General features: G+C 42.2%; 1 protein-coding gene across 1 annotated transcript in view; it reads right to left on the bottom strand.

The window, feature by feature from the left end:
- Window positions 1-13,020, bottom strand: part of MAP7D3 (MAP7 domain containing 3) — a 44,927-nt gene extending 31,907 nt beyond the window's left edge. The window contains exon 1 of the mRNA XM_059824442.1: window positions 12,936-13,020. Coding sequence (XP_059680425.1) covers window positions 12,936-13,020 — 85 coding nt within the window. The remainder of the gene's footprint in view (window positions 1-12,935) is intronic.
- Between the last annotated feature and the right edge of the window lie 276 nt (window positions 13,021-13,296).

Raw genomic sequence — 13,296 nt, 5'->3', positions numbered from 1 at the left:
GACGAATAGTAGAATTTGGTGCTACATTTAAAAAAAGAAGACGACAGCTTTGCCAATGATCTCAGGCTTCCCTTTAATAGAGTACTGCAGAATGCAAAGGAGGAAGGAAGAGTATCCCTCTTCTCCATGCATTGCCATGACAACTAGTTGTGTCATGGTAATAACCCTCCCTAAGGCTGTGCCCAAGAACAATCACCTCCAAGTGTTTAATCCCATGTGATGTCAGTGATAAATGCTGATCACAATACTTATTCAGCAACTCTAAATTGTCACCCGCAGCTGTTGCCATGTCTTGAATTAATTTTTCATTGCAGCACCATACAGAAGTCTTCCTCAGTTCCACCCCATACATCTCTGAGGCTCTTTTCAAACAAGCCAGAGACCAGATATACTGCGACACAGTAAGATTACCAATTGACAAAGAGAACAGCTAAAAATGGGCTCACTGTAATTTCACTGTGTAAACCAAAAGTCAGTCAAAAAGCTGATTTTGTACACTGTTGCATGTCACGTGGATGGGAATCTAGTCCAAAAATTCACCAAGTGAAGAACCACAAAATTATACATTCTTGACACAATCAGATGTGAAAACAGCCTGAGGAAAACCAGCCTACTGCAGGTTTTTCTGAGAGCAAAAATACACAGCCAGGGCATTTATATCCAACAACACCTTTGTAGATCACAAAGGCTGAAACAGCATACGCTTCTTCAAACATCATTTAAAGTTAAGACAAATACAGAAACCCAGTTGCATCTTTTCTTCAGTCTCCATCAGCAAGGGAAGAGAGACAGGAGGTGTACAGACAGACTGAGCCAACTCAGCCCAGCTGGGAAACGAGCCCAACAGAATAAATTCACCCTACACCTACACCAGGTTTAGGCAAGACCAACACTGGAATTTTGCAACTCTCAAAGTTTAAATATCCAAATTTCTGTTACAAAGTTATAGTAAGAAGCAAGCTGCAATTTAAACAGGTACAATACTCAATTTTTTTTGCTTGCAGAAGTATTTTATTGTTAGAAATCTTGCTGAACAAACCAGTCATAATGGATGTAGGGGATTATGTATTTATTTATTCATTTAAAAAATAAACAAACAGTTGAATAACATTCATGATTAGAAGGCACTCATTTAAAAAATGTGTCATATCTGCAAAGCAATTAGTTCATCTTAATTAATTAAGGCTGCAAAAAATTACTTGAGGTTCTATAGAACAGGAAAGTGGGTTACAGAAACAGTACAACTTGCATAGGACACAGAGGTGAAAAAAGACTAGAAATACTTAGCCAAAGGATTTTGTATGCCAGGGTTTTTTTGTATGTCAGTTAAAATATTTACGTTCAAGGCTTCATTATTTGCATAGTAACAACATGCTTACAAATTTGGAAGTAGCAGATTTAAAAGCACTAGGAGTGCACCTTCATGTTACACAGAACCAATCCATTTAACTAACAGAAAGTTAGAATTAAAAGTGAACTGGGGATTTGAAAAAAAATTATTAAAAGGGGAACAGCCATCACATTAGATGCATCCCCAAGATATGTGAGCTCAATTTCACCAAGTCTCACGTCAACAGACGCGTTTTACAGCCCTTGTCAATTTTATGGTAAATTTACAATATGAAATGGTGATCTTAAAAATCCACATTCTACTACAGTAAAAGAAAATTAATTACATACTGTTATACTCTGCAAACTTTAAAAAAATACAGATTTTATTTTGATTTAATATGATAAAAGAAATCTTAATTTTGAATACATTTAAATATTCTTTGGCACAGATGCCTACAATTTTTTTGCCTAGTTTTCCATAATGAATGTAGCAGTCTGCTATGGAGTGAAGCTTCACTGAAAAGAATTTTCCACAAAATCTAACCATCTCTGTAAAATAAGCCTGATACTTCTGTAATTAATCAGGATACTCCAGAACGGGAAACCAGTTAACAACCATTTCACTACAACTTGTGTCACATGCTGTATTACCGGGGGGTGCCTTCATGGACATATTCAGCAAACTTCCTGGAGAAGAAAAATTCTCTTAGAGGCAAATGAAATCTCATTTCTATTCTGAGCTTTCCCTCCCACAGTAGTCACTAAAGGCTTTCACAACTATAATATGTGATCAGCATAATGTGTGTGCTTATTTTACAGTAGTCTACCTTTAAATACTTCAGCTAAAATTAATAAAAGTACAAGCCACACATGTGACAAATAATAATATTTGCATTCATGCATAATAAAATAGGGCTATTTGGAACATAAAATGGTTAGATAATTTGGGAAGCAGTTTTCCTTCTGCACCCTCATCACCTTTTAGCACTATGTGTCTGGCCAACATTATCATGGATAAACCAAACCAACGGAAGCACCAGGAACGGCTGCTGCGGGATGCAACGTGCCAGATAAAGCCAACTCTCCCCACTTCACCTTCCAGCTCACTATAATGCTAACCATGCAGGTACGGTGGCACTTCCCTTCGCTGATCGGGTTTCTGATATGCCCTGAAGAGACTGGTGCTAAAAATAAAACTTTATTTCTATCTCAATCCTTGCACTGAGTTAATACCCTTGGCCCTTGCCAAGACTGTCAAAGGACCTACACAGTTGCTGTTCTTAGTAAACCTCATTAGGGACTGAACCGGCTCCATCCCTTTACCTAGTGATGTTTAGGGCTTCCATCCCACCGCCTCTCCTGCCATCTTTGACCCAGCTGGACCCTGCCCCACTCGCTCTTCCCTTCCCGTGCCAAACCAGAAAAGAGCGCAGAAAGTGCTGACTTTCACAGAAATCCTTCTGGTTCTTATGATTTAATGATTCATTATGCAAAACAAACAAAAAAATCTAAGCCTTTGAAACGGAAGTTATGAGATCTCCTGGACGTTAAGCATTGTTATGAATTGAAGTGTTTTCAAATAAGTTTAAAGCAGGTAACAAGAAGCCAATAAGCAATCCATGAAACAAAACAAATTTGAACTTCCCAGAAAATATCTCTGATTTTATAGCAAACTGTGTAAAACCTGCAAGATGCCATTTCTGTCTTGGTCCACTACAGGCAGCTAGTGTTTGTCTAGCTGCTGGTAATCCTTTTCAGTAACAGCGTTCAGATCTGTTTCTTTTAATAACTTTTGTATATGCTTTCAGGAAAGCAGGAGGAAGTCAGCATTCAAGTTTGAGATTTCTGTGTATTGCCTTTAAGCTGATTTCCACTCACTAATTAACACAGGTTAAGACAAACAGATGCAAGATCATATAATTTGATGGTTTCAAAATTAGGTATTGGTTTCATACTATTAATCCTTGTTTAAAGGAGAAGGATGCTCCCTCACACAAACAGGTGGACAACACAGAAAGCTGCTAACGAGGAACAGAAGAGCCCTCTCTGCATGCATTCCTCTTTTCCCTTCTTTCTGTCTTTCCCTGTCAATCCTCACATCCCATCTTCGGGCTGCAAGGACTGACAGACTCCACAACCAAGCACGTGAGCCTCCCAGTAGGCACCTTCTGACGGACCAGCTGGAAGGCAGATGGTTCTCCTGTTTTGTCTGGGCAGTCACCAGATGGGAAGCACACAGATCTCCAGAAAGCAGTGCACACTGTCTCTCAGCTTCAGCAGGCCAGAAGAGCTTCCTGTTGTCTTATCCTCATCCCAGACTCTATTTGCACACTTTAATTGTATATTTATTCCCTGTGTAGGATACCTATTTTATTACCTTCATGTGCTTTCCTCCCCTTAAGCCCATTTCTGCAGCTAATTCTGTACCTCAATCTGGCTTTCTTCCCAATGTTCAAGGTAGTTTAGGATGATTTCTTCAGTTCATCACAAGCATCGATCCCACTGGAAAACTGCCTGACACAAGCATTCCTTTGTAGCATGTGAATTAGCAGCTCCTCAAGTAAGTAATTGAGGCATATTTGCAAGAATGTAAGTTTTTACTTATCCTTAAACATCCATACTCAGATTAAGAGCTGGAAACATAAAAAAAATCATATCATTAACAAAACACTACTTATAAGGAAACCTACAAAGATACGGCTGAAGCAATCTCAAAGACATGTTACCGTATTTGTTCAGCCTAGGGCACGCTCAGAGAGGCACAAGGAAGGTTGCTAGTTAATTTGTCGGTTGATTTCTGTACACTTTTCCCTATGGGAAGCACACAATCTAAACCAAACTTGAATGTAACACAAGGACAGACCAAGGGATCAAAATTTGTCCTTAAAAGAATTGGCAGCCACCTCCAAAAACCCTCCACAGTCAGAGATGCTATACCATTGTCCAGCAGCCGCATTAGGTGAGTACCATTCTTAGTCCAAACACTAGTGGTACGTACTGTGTACTTATCTCCTATGAGGCCTTGCTGATTCCTGCTGTCACTCATATTCTTTCATTTTAACCCTGCTCACGCCACTCTGCCAGGAGTTACGCTCCTCTCTACTCAGTGGGAAAAGCAACTGCCAGCACAACACTTAAAGAAGAAGACGAGATGCCACCAGCTCTTGCAGAAGCCATCATAAGGTTAGAAAGAAGCACTGTTTGTATTGTGTACATGGGGCTGACAAGCTAAATCCACCCCCTTCCCTGGAAAAGACACCCAGCTTCACAATTTGGGGTTCTTTATTAGTAAGGTATGTTATTATTCACCACTTGAAAGAAATGAAACTGAACCACAGCAGATACTCCACTCTTACTCACTGGCTTTCTGCTGCCTTCAGTTTCCCCTTTGCCACTCTCTTCTTCCCCACGGCTCTTCCTCACCTTCCCAAAGGAATGTGTCAAGGCTTTGCATTCTGCACGATCCACTTGCCACTTTTTTCTTTTTTTAAAAGAACACAGTTTTTCACCATCTCTTTTGAGATGATAACATGATTTGTACAAAAAGGCCCTCCAAAGGGGACACTTCTCCAATTCACATATTGCCAATTCTCTGCAAGGTTTAATGCAACTCAGATAATCTCCCTACCCTATCTGGTATTAGTTATTAATCTGTTTATTGCATTGTGCTTACCAAGCTTATCTACAAAATGACCTCTCTTCAGAGCCGATGCTTCCTGCATAAAGGATATAAAAGCCTTCTAGTCCCAACTGTGTTCTTTAGCAAATGGCCATGCATTGGTGGTGTTTCTTTGCTGTCCAGCAGCACAGTCTTAATAAGAGACAGCCACAGGGAAGCCAGAGGTTTGGAAAGGTTGGAATGCTCATTACGTTTCTCAGCAAAAGAGCAAGGCACTAAGGTATTTGTACTCTCTGTAAAATTCTCCACCAGAATATATTAATGGTGTATTTTAGATGCAAAGAAAGGGTTTCTGCACAAAGTTTCTGTGGGTTGGCAACTCTTCTCGCCGACCGCAAAATAAAACAGAAATTGCTTTCATCCATCCACCTTGAGTGACTTCTTTTAAACATATATTAGACACTGACTGCAATGCTGATGCAATGAACTATGACTTCAAGTCCCTAGTGAACCTTCCCAAGTGTAACAGATATCAGTATTTACCTGTTTCTGCATAGCGGAAATTCCAGAATATCCTAATACACTGGACTAAAATGAAAGCAGTTTATATAATAAATATGCCCTTACATAATTTTTAAGTGGATTCATTGTGAAATGTAGTAGTTACACGATGTAACTTAAAAGCTTATACATAGGTGTATACAGACTGAATGGTCCAAACCTGACAGAATTAGACACAAGTTTTACAGCTACAGGATGAAAAAGGTAAAATGGTGGAGTTTTAAACACAGAGTGGAAGATTATTAGTACCCTCTCAGCTGTATAGATCATTTTCTTCCTTTACTATCACTTTCCAATGCCTCAGGCTCCTGGAGTACATTAGAAAAATAATTTTAACGTGTTTTGCCCTTCACATTGGACTGGCTTAACAGATGGCAAGGCAGTCCCACTTCTAACCTGCACTGAGCAGTTTAGTTCCCACTGTAGTTCTAGCTCAAGTGTCAGCAAAACCTAGACAGACACAAATGAGCTTGCTCTGCTTTACTCCTCCAACTCTGGAGGCTGCCTTAAATTGATTTCTGTTCACACTCCTGCCCAGCCACTGCAAAAAGTAACTTCAAGAAAAACTTCTGCGCTCCTCTCCTCTTTCACATCCGTTTTCCCCATTGTGTTATTTCTTTCTTTTATATTGCACTACCCCTAACACTGGAAATCAGCTAACTTCTATCCGCTACCTCCCCTCTTCCTGAGCAGTCTCCTTTCTTTTGCTTGCTCGAAGCATGTTCTTGTAAATGCTTTTGTGCTCTTGTTTGCAGACTGGCTATTGTTTAATACACCCAGCCCAAACAATGCCAGCAAAGAACACAGCCTAGCAGTACAAGTCACAACTAACTTGAGACAAACCCTGTGAAAACAGCATTTTGAGCTTTCTTTAGCTGGAAGGATAATAGCTCCTTTACATGATAGCAGTGAAAACTACTGCTTTTGCCTTTTACACTTGATGAATTTCTTATGGCAACTTCAGAGCTCATTCAAACACTGTCTCCGCTTCAGAAGATGAGGGGCTGTGTTGGCATTTACTCCCAAGAGACCAGCCTCCAGACTCAAATCAAATCACTCAATACAGCTGTGCACCAGAACAGTGAGCACTATTAAGACACTGACAGGTCCGCAGCGTGTTTAATGCAGCAAACCCACTGCATAAAGCAGAACACAGTGGTGCAAAATGTAAAAGGAATTAAACTGCAAGTTATCTTAAAACTGTATGCTTAACCTAACTAATTAAAAAATGAAAGCTCTGAGGCATTCCGCTACAAGTAATGTAAGATCCCAGGAAAGTCATCACGAATCAGTCCTTGCTCCAAAGAGCTTAAAGATGGGTAAGTGAAAAATGACAAATGGGTGTAAAAAACCCAATCAGGATAAAAGGGCAAGAGAGACCAATGAAGAGACCATGTTTTTGCTTAATTCATTACGTATTGGCAGAAAGTCTTTCGGAGAAATGTGAAAGTGAGTAAGGTGACACTCGCTGATCTGGTCTGGAGACAACCGTCCTCAGTTTCGATGTCCAGGACAAAACTTACGTATCACTGATCAACACCGTGCCGCAAAATTACGTTCCTTTAAGAAATTCTCTTGGCAAAACTAAGCAGAGGATAAACTTTCAAATGAATAAATGTGTTCCACTAAGTTATGTTCTTTAAGTATAAAGATCTCTACAGGATTTCTATATTCCTGTAGCCAATCCCTCTCAGACTTGGGAGAGGAATTTTAACACTTGGAAGCTTTAAAAACACTTGCCCAGAGAAGGCGATTCACAGGCCACTACAGTATCTTTGCTCCCTCCCAAGATTCAGGTCAGCACATTGAAACAGCAGAGGGTGTTTGTAAATTAAGAGCCAGCTGAGTACTCATAAAACAGTATTAGAAAAGTTCCCTGTGAATTTTGCAGACAAAAAATGCTATGAGGAAAGACAGAGGTATTCTGAGCATGGCTAGTGGTAACTGTTTTCTTCAAAGGCATCTTCAGCTGTGGATTCTTCACCTAGAAAGCAGAAGTTCAAAACTGACTGGAAAATGAAAATAATTTAGAAGAAAACAAATGTCAAGCAACCTGGCCAGCCTTCCTTAAAAGCAAATGCTTCTGTCCATTTAAGTATGCTGTGAACACCACAGGCATATAGGGTGGATGGCTGAGGCATTATGCAGGGCAGCGGAGGCTTCTCTTTCAAACAAAAACACATCGACCAACATCTGATTTTTCTTCCATGAATCCCACACTCCAAACAAGTTAATCACCAACATCTAGAACAGTTTTAATTATTGGACAGGCATGTGTAAACACATCGAAAGCGTATCATCAATTAAGAATTACCTGGTTGTAAGCTGCATAATTGGAAGCTAAATGGTGCTAATTTATTTGTGGTAGACCAGGAATTTGAAGTCCCTAGTTTGTTTTTAAAATATCACAAGTCATCTGATAAGTCATATTCAGAGAAGTCAGTAAAATTGCATGCTCAGAATTTTATTTGTCAGGGCATCCTTTCACAACAGGACTGCAAGCGTCTCCAATTATTTAATCAAGTTTAGAGACAGCCAGCCACATTTGATACCCCTATGGTTATGACTAATCCAGAGTATTTCTTCCAGTTACCTCACAGTAACCCAGTGCTTTTCTTCTTAACTCTTATCACTTTTAAGAACTGAGAATTAATAATAGCATATCAGTACTTTAAATATTCCTATCCATTTTCTTTTTGAAAACCACAAGTGTATAAAGAAGCAGCAGTCCTTAATTCTAGTCCCATTTTAAGGCTGTGCGCAGTTAGGGATAGTACAAGCCACAGTATATCTGGGGTCTCACCATTAGAGTTGTGATCCTTGCAAGTCATTATTGTTTAATACTTCCACCTGAGTTGAAGCATGGAATCCAAATTTATCTTTTGTAATTTTAACACACGAAGAAATATGTAGACAATAGAACATTCTGTATAAGAAATTAAAAAAAAAAATATGCTGTATATGCATATGGGTTTGATTTTTTTTTTTTTGCTTTACAGCAAGAAGATCTTTCTTGAATGCATTTGGAGAAATCTCAAGAATTTAAAGTTTTAAATTAGAATAAAACCTTTTTTATAAACCACTTACAACTGGAAATAATCTTCAAAATGTTAAGCACCTAATACACAGCATACAACTTCATGAATCAGCATGAAATTATCCCTACTCCGTACTATTGCATTTCCATGAATAAGAAGAAAATGAAATTAAGGCTCATAGCCATTACAATTACATTAAGTTCTCACAGCCTGACTTGGGAATATTCTCTCTCACCACTGGGATCTACATGGAATCCAATTTCTGTGCAGTTCTTTGCAGTTATCAGCGTGGCACTCTGTAAAGCAGTGTAAATACTACTTCCATGCAGGGAAAAAAGATGAAGCACAGAAAAACCTTAAAGACCTTCTCCAAAGTTATGAGGAGTTTGACAAAAGAAGAAACTGAAGCCAGACATAGTGAACGCCGGCTGAATGCCCCAGCCACTGAGCCACCTTTGCTCCACAGATGCAACATGTACGAGTCATTCTACAAACATCACCAAGTAAGACAACAACTGAATGCTGAAGATGCTTTTACTGTAGCAACCCCATACTATCAGAAACCTGGCAAAGGAATAGCTTCCTTGTCTTGCAGCTTCCCAGACAAGTTTTGAAGCCCACCTCTACCCACAACCACTCTGTAAAACCCAAAGGCTTTTAAGGATCCAAATTCAAAAGTAAATTCTTTCTCTCTTCCAGACAGCAGCTCTGATACAGAGGTCAACTCATCAGTTGTGTGACTGACAGATGCTTCTGGATCCCAAATAATTTTCTCTAGACAGCACTTACCAGCTTCTGTTGTGGGACTTTGCCACCAAGACCCTGCCAAGGAGTTCTCTAGTACTTCCATAGGCGTTGGTATGAATGTGTGTTCTTAAGTTACATTTTACCTAGAGATCAGACAAATCTGTGCATGTTCCTGACTACTTGCTTGAGCAATGAAGTTTCACTATTAGTTATCCATCTGGCTTTTCCATGCTAATTCTGTGTATACGTGTTTGGTAAAGAAGTTACCAGGAACTGTGCTCCAGGCAAGATGGACAAAGACAGACAGTGTCACTTGTACAGGGAGAAACAACTTATTAGACAGACTGAAGATGTTATTTTATTAGACAACTTCCAATCAAACTGGGCTGGGCTGGCTTGGGAATCAGGCCTGCAGCTAGATTTGTTGAAAAAGACAATTCATTTTTGTTCCATGTCTTGAGACAGGTTTCCCAAAAGATCATCTAGATCTTGGAAAGGAAAATATACATATAGCATTTTAATATACTGTTTTGAACAACCTTCACAGCAGTGGTTCAATACACTAGTGGAAAGCCTATCAACAGTGAAGCCAAGCTCTGGCAAAAGCAAATACACATTCTCTACCACTGATACTACAAAAGACAGGATAGGAGATTTTAATATTTCAGTGAAAACGAAGATAAAACAATAAATGTAGGGTACAACAGCTTAAATTATATGTATTTTTATTCTGATTACCCATACCACTCCAGAAAAACCCTCACTTACTGGCTAAACCACAAGTAACTGACTATTCCCCTCTTCTCAAATCTTAACATGCTCAGCAGTGTTTATGGTATTAGAATAGGAGCAAAAATTCCTCTTCATCCCTGAAGGATGACAGCAGCAAGCATGGATCACAAGAATGGAGTAAGCAACTGCCATTTATGCACTGCTGTTTCACAGTGTACAGTAACAATTCATTTCTAATGATAAGTGATGTTCATGCACCACTGACGGAAATGTTAATGCTAGTTGTACTAGCAAATTCTGCTTTTTGTCGTCCACCTAAAGGAAGTAAGATTGGACAAGTGTATAAGGGCAGAAAATTCTTGCAAAGGAATTGTAGAACTGACACAGCAGGCATGATTTGGCCTGCAGAATCTTAATTACAGATGATACTCAAAGAAAGAGAAACACCTTTTCCTTACCTCCATACTAGCTTGAATTCACAAGAAAAAGATTCTCTTTAAACTTACCACATTGGTACGGAACTTAGTAACAAGTGGCACCATGGGATTCTACACTTTCAAGGCCTAAAATAATTAACAAGCACCAATCAGCCACAGATCAAACCAGTATCAAGAGGCTGGCGACAGACAGCGGAAGCAGGAAACAAGAACCCAGCAGTGTCTCGTAACAAGGACCCACAAAAGGAACCTATGCAAAAGGTAACTATACAACAGGTGGATGCACACCACCTAGTCAGACTACCAGAAAGAGCTGTGGTTTCTCAGCAAGATGCTGCAAATCTGTATTTACTGTCTTTAAACGTGAGATTCCCACCAGAAGTTCGCTGGCAAATGACTGAAGGTGCACAGCACTGTATTTGTTTTGCATAGATGTTTGTTCTCCAGATTAAGACAGCAAAGGACATAATTGCCCAAAGACCAGCAGAAACTGGGTGCAAGTCTTCTAGTTAGCAGGTATTTTGGAACTGAGAAGCTCCCCACGCAGCCAACTGAGCTTAGAAAGGCAGAAAGCTATGTCCCTCTCCAAACCGGCCGAATGGTAGCATGGGACCAAACAAGGTTCCTCCTGCTGTATTTTTTTCCTACATCTTCTCCAAACAGCTGTGATATCAGACTTGGTTGCTGCTCACAACTTCTCCAAACAGCAGAAAATACAGTGGCAATTATCTTGCAAATTCCACCGTTAACCACTGGATTGCAAGGATGATTTCTAAACATCGTTTGCTTTCCCCAGAGAGTGAGGGAGTGCTACTGACAAGAAGTCAGGAGCAGAACTGCAGTGGCCTCCACGCTCACAGACAGTATTGCTTCAACTCACATTAGCAAGGAGTTCATCTTCAAGCACATAACTGGTAGAAATGCCTTCTATGTAAACTAAAGTTTAGTTTCTGGTTCTGTGACTTCTACCCCCTCAGGGAAAAAAAATTTAAAGGTCTAGCTTTTCCAGGATCTAGTGAGGGTTTTTGGTTTTTTAACATAACGTGCATATTAGAACATGTGCATATCTAAAGGGAGATGGAGCTGCCTGACTCAAGGAACATTTCACTTCTGGTTTTGGGACTAAATCTAGGTCATGACAGCCGTCAGCAAGTGTGGGTGCCCATCTTTAGAAAAACTTAGGAGCCACAGTGTACGTGCATCCACTACACCAAAGAAAATTCAGCAGTTCTAGCAGGGAGGATAAGTATCAAATAGACATGGTCTGTGCAGGTGAGAAGCGGTATCTTTTGGCAGATCGTTATCCTTCTGGAGCACTAAATTGTCTTAATTTTGAAAGATAAAATAAAAAGTAATTAAATAATACTTCTGACACACAACACACTGAAGAAGAAAGACTGCCAGATGAGAGTTGTGCATTCAGGACCTTTTGCCAGCACTCTTTATGTAATTACACAGGTACATTCAAAACAATCAAATAAGAGGCTCTCAGAGTAGTTTTTGCACATAGTCCAAGTTAGGTGATTTAGATCAAACAACGATTTTCCTTTTTATTTTTTTTTTTTTTTTTAAGTCTGGGATAAGAAAATGTTTACCTTTTCTAATGGCTCGTCCACAAAGCAAAGCTGTGGGGATATGCCATGAAGTTATGCTCGGAACATACATCATGCATGCACATGCTAATTTCAGCATATGATATTATTAAGGACTTTCAGTATAAATAGGCACATAAACGCACTTGAGGACAAAACCAAAGCAGAGTTTCTTTAGCGCTTTTAAGACACCAGTTCAAAAAAGTAAAAAAAAAAAATAAAATAATTAAGGCATTATCAAATCTTTGATTAGGAATCGATGCCACAGACTGTCCCCGCCTTCTGCACTTGGGGCTGGGAGCAGTCATCGGACACATCGCTGGGACAAACCATCTGCAATAGCTGCCAGCCTGAGTGCAAAAGCCACCAGAGAAACCGAGAAGTTCAGACCGTCAAGAAGTGGTGAAAAATGGGCGATTCGTGTAAGGAAGCAGTCCTGCAGCCGCCTCGGCTGCTGCCTACAAGCTGCGAGAGGTCCCAAGTCAGCAATTAACGCCTCGAGGCGGGGGGAAAGGACTCGCCGCAGCCTCACAGCCCCGTCCGGGCTGGCGGGCGGGGAGAGGGGCTGGAGCCGGGCAGCCCCGGCGGCGGGAGGCGGGAGGAGCGCCTCTCCCCTCAGCCCGCCGCCAGCCGGACACAAAGCCCGGCGGCCTGCGGCGGCCCCCGATCCTGCTCCCGGTGCCCCTTCCCCCCCGCCCCGGGAAGGGGGCCGGGCGTACTGCGGGTCGGAAGGCGACCGGGGAGGGGGGGGCACCCGGCCCCAACGGCGGGCCGTGCCCTTGGGCCGCCGGAGCGCGGGGGTCCCCAGACCGCCCCCGCCGGGACAGACATCCCCCCACCCCCTCTCCCGGCCCGGGGCCGCGCTGCCCGCTCTCACCCATCTGCTCCCGCAGCCCCTTCAAGGAGGAGGAGGAGGAAGAAGCGCAGGAGGGGGGGGCCGCGCCGCCGCCGCCCTCCGCCATCTTCAGCGCCGGGACGCGCGACTGCCGGCCGGGCAGAAGGGGGACGCGGGAGCGCAGTGCGCAGGCTCCGCGCCGCCCGGCAGCGCCGCCGCGGGGGAGGGCAGGGCAGCGCCGCGCCGCGCCGGCCGCCCGCCCGGCGCCGGCCCCTCACAGCGCCCGCTCGGCCCGGCCGCTCGCCGGGGCCGGGCAGGGTGGCGGCGGGCGGGGCTTGCCGCGCCGGGGCGTAGCGAACCCCGGGGCTGCCCGCCGCTCCGGAGGCGGCGCGGGCCTCAAGCG

Source organism: Gavia stellata, chromosome 14 (assembly GCF_030936135.1).
Source record: "Gavia stellata isolate bGavSte3 chromosome 14, bGavSte3.hap2, whole genome shotgun sequence".
Classification (NCBI taxonomy): domain Eukaryota; kingdom Metazoa; phylum Chordata; class Aves; order Gaviiformes; family Gaviidae; genus Gavia; species Gavia stellata.
This window is presented reverse-complemented; position numbering and strand designations above follow the sequence as displayed.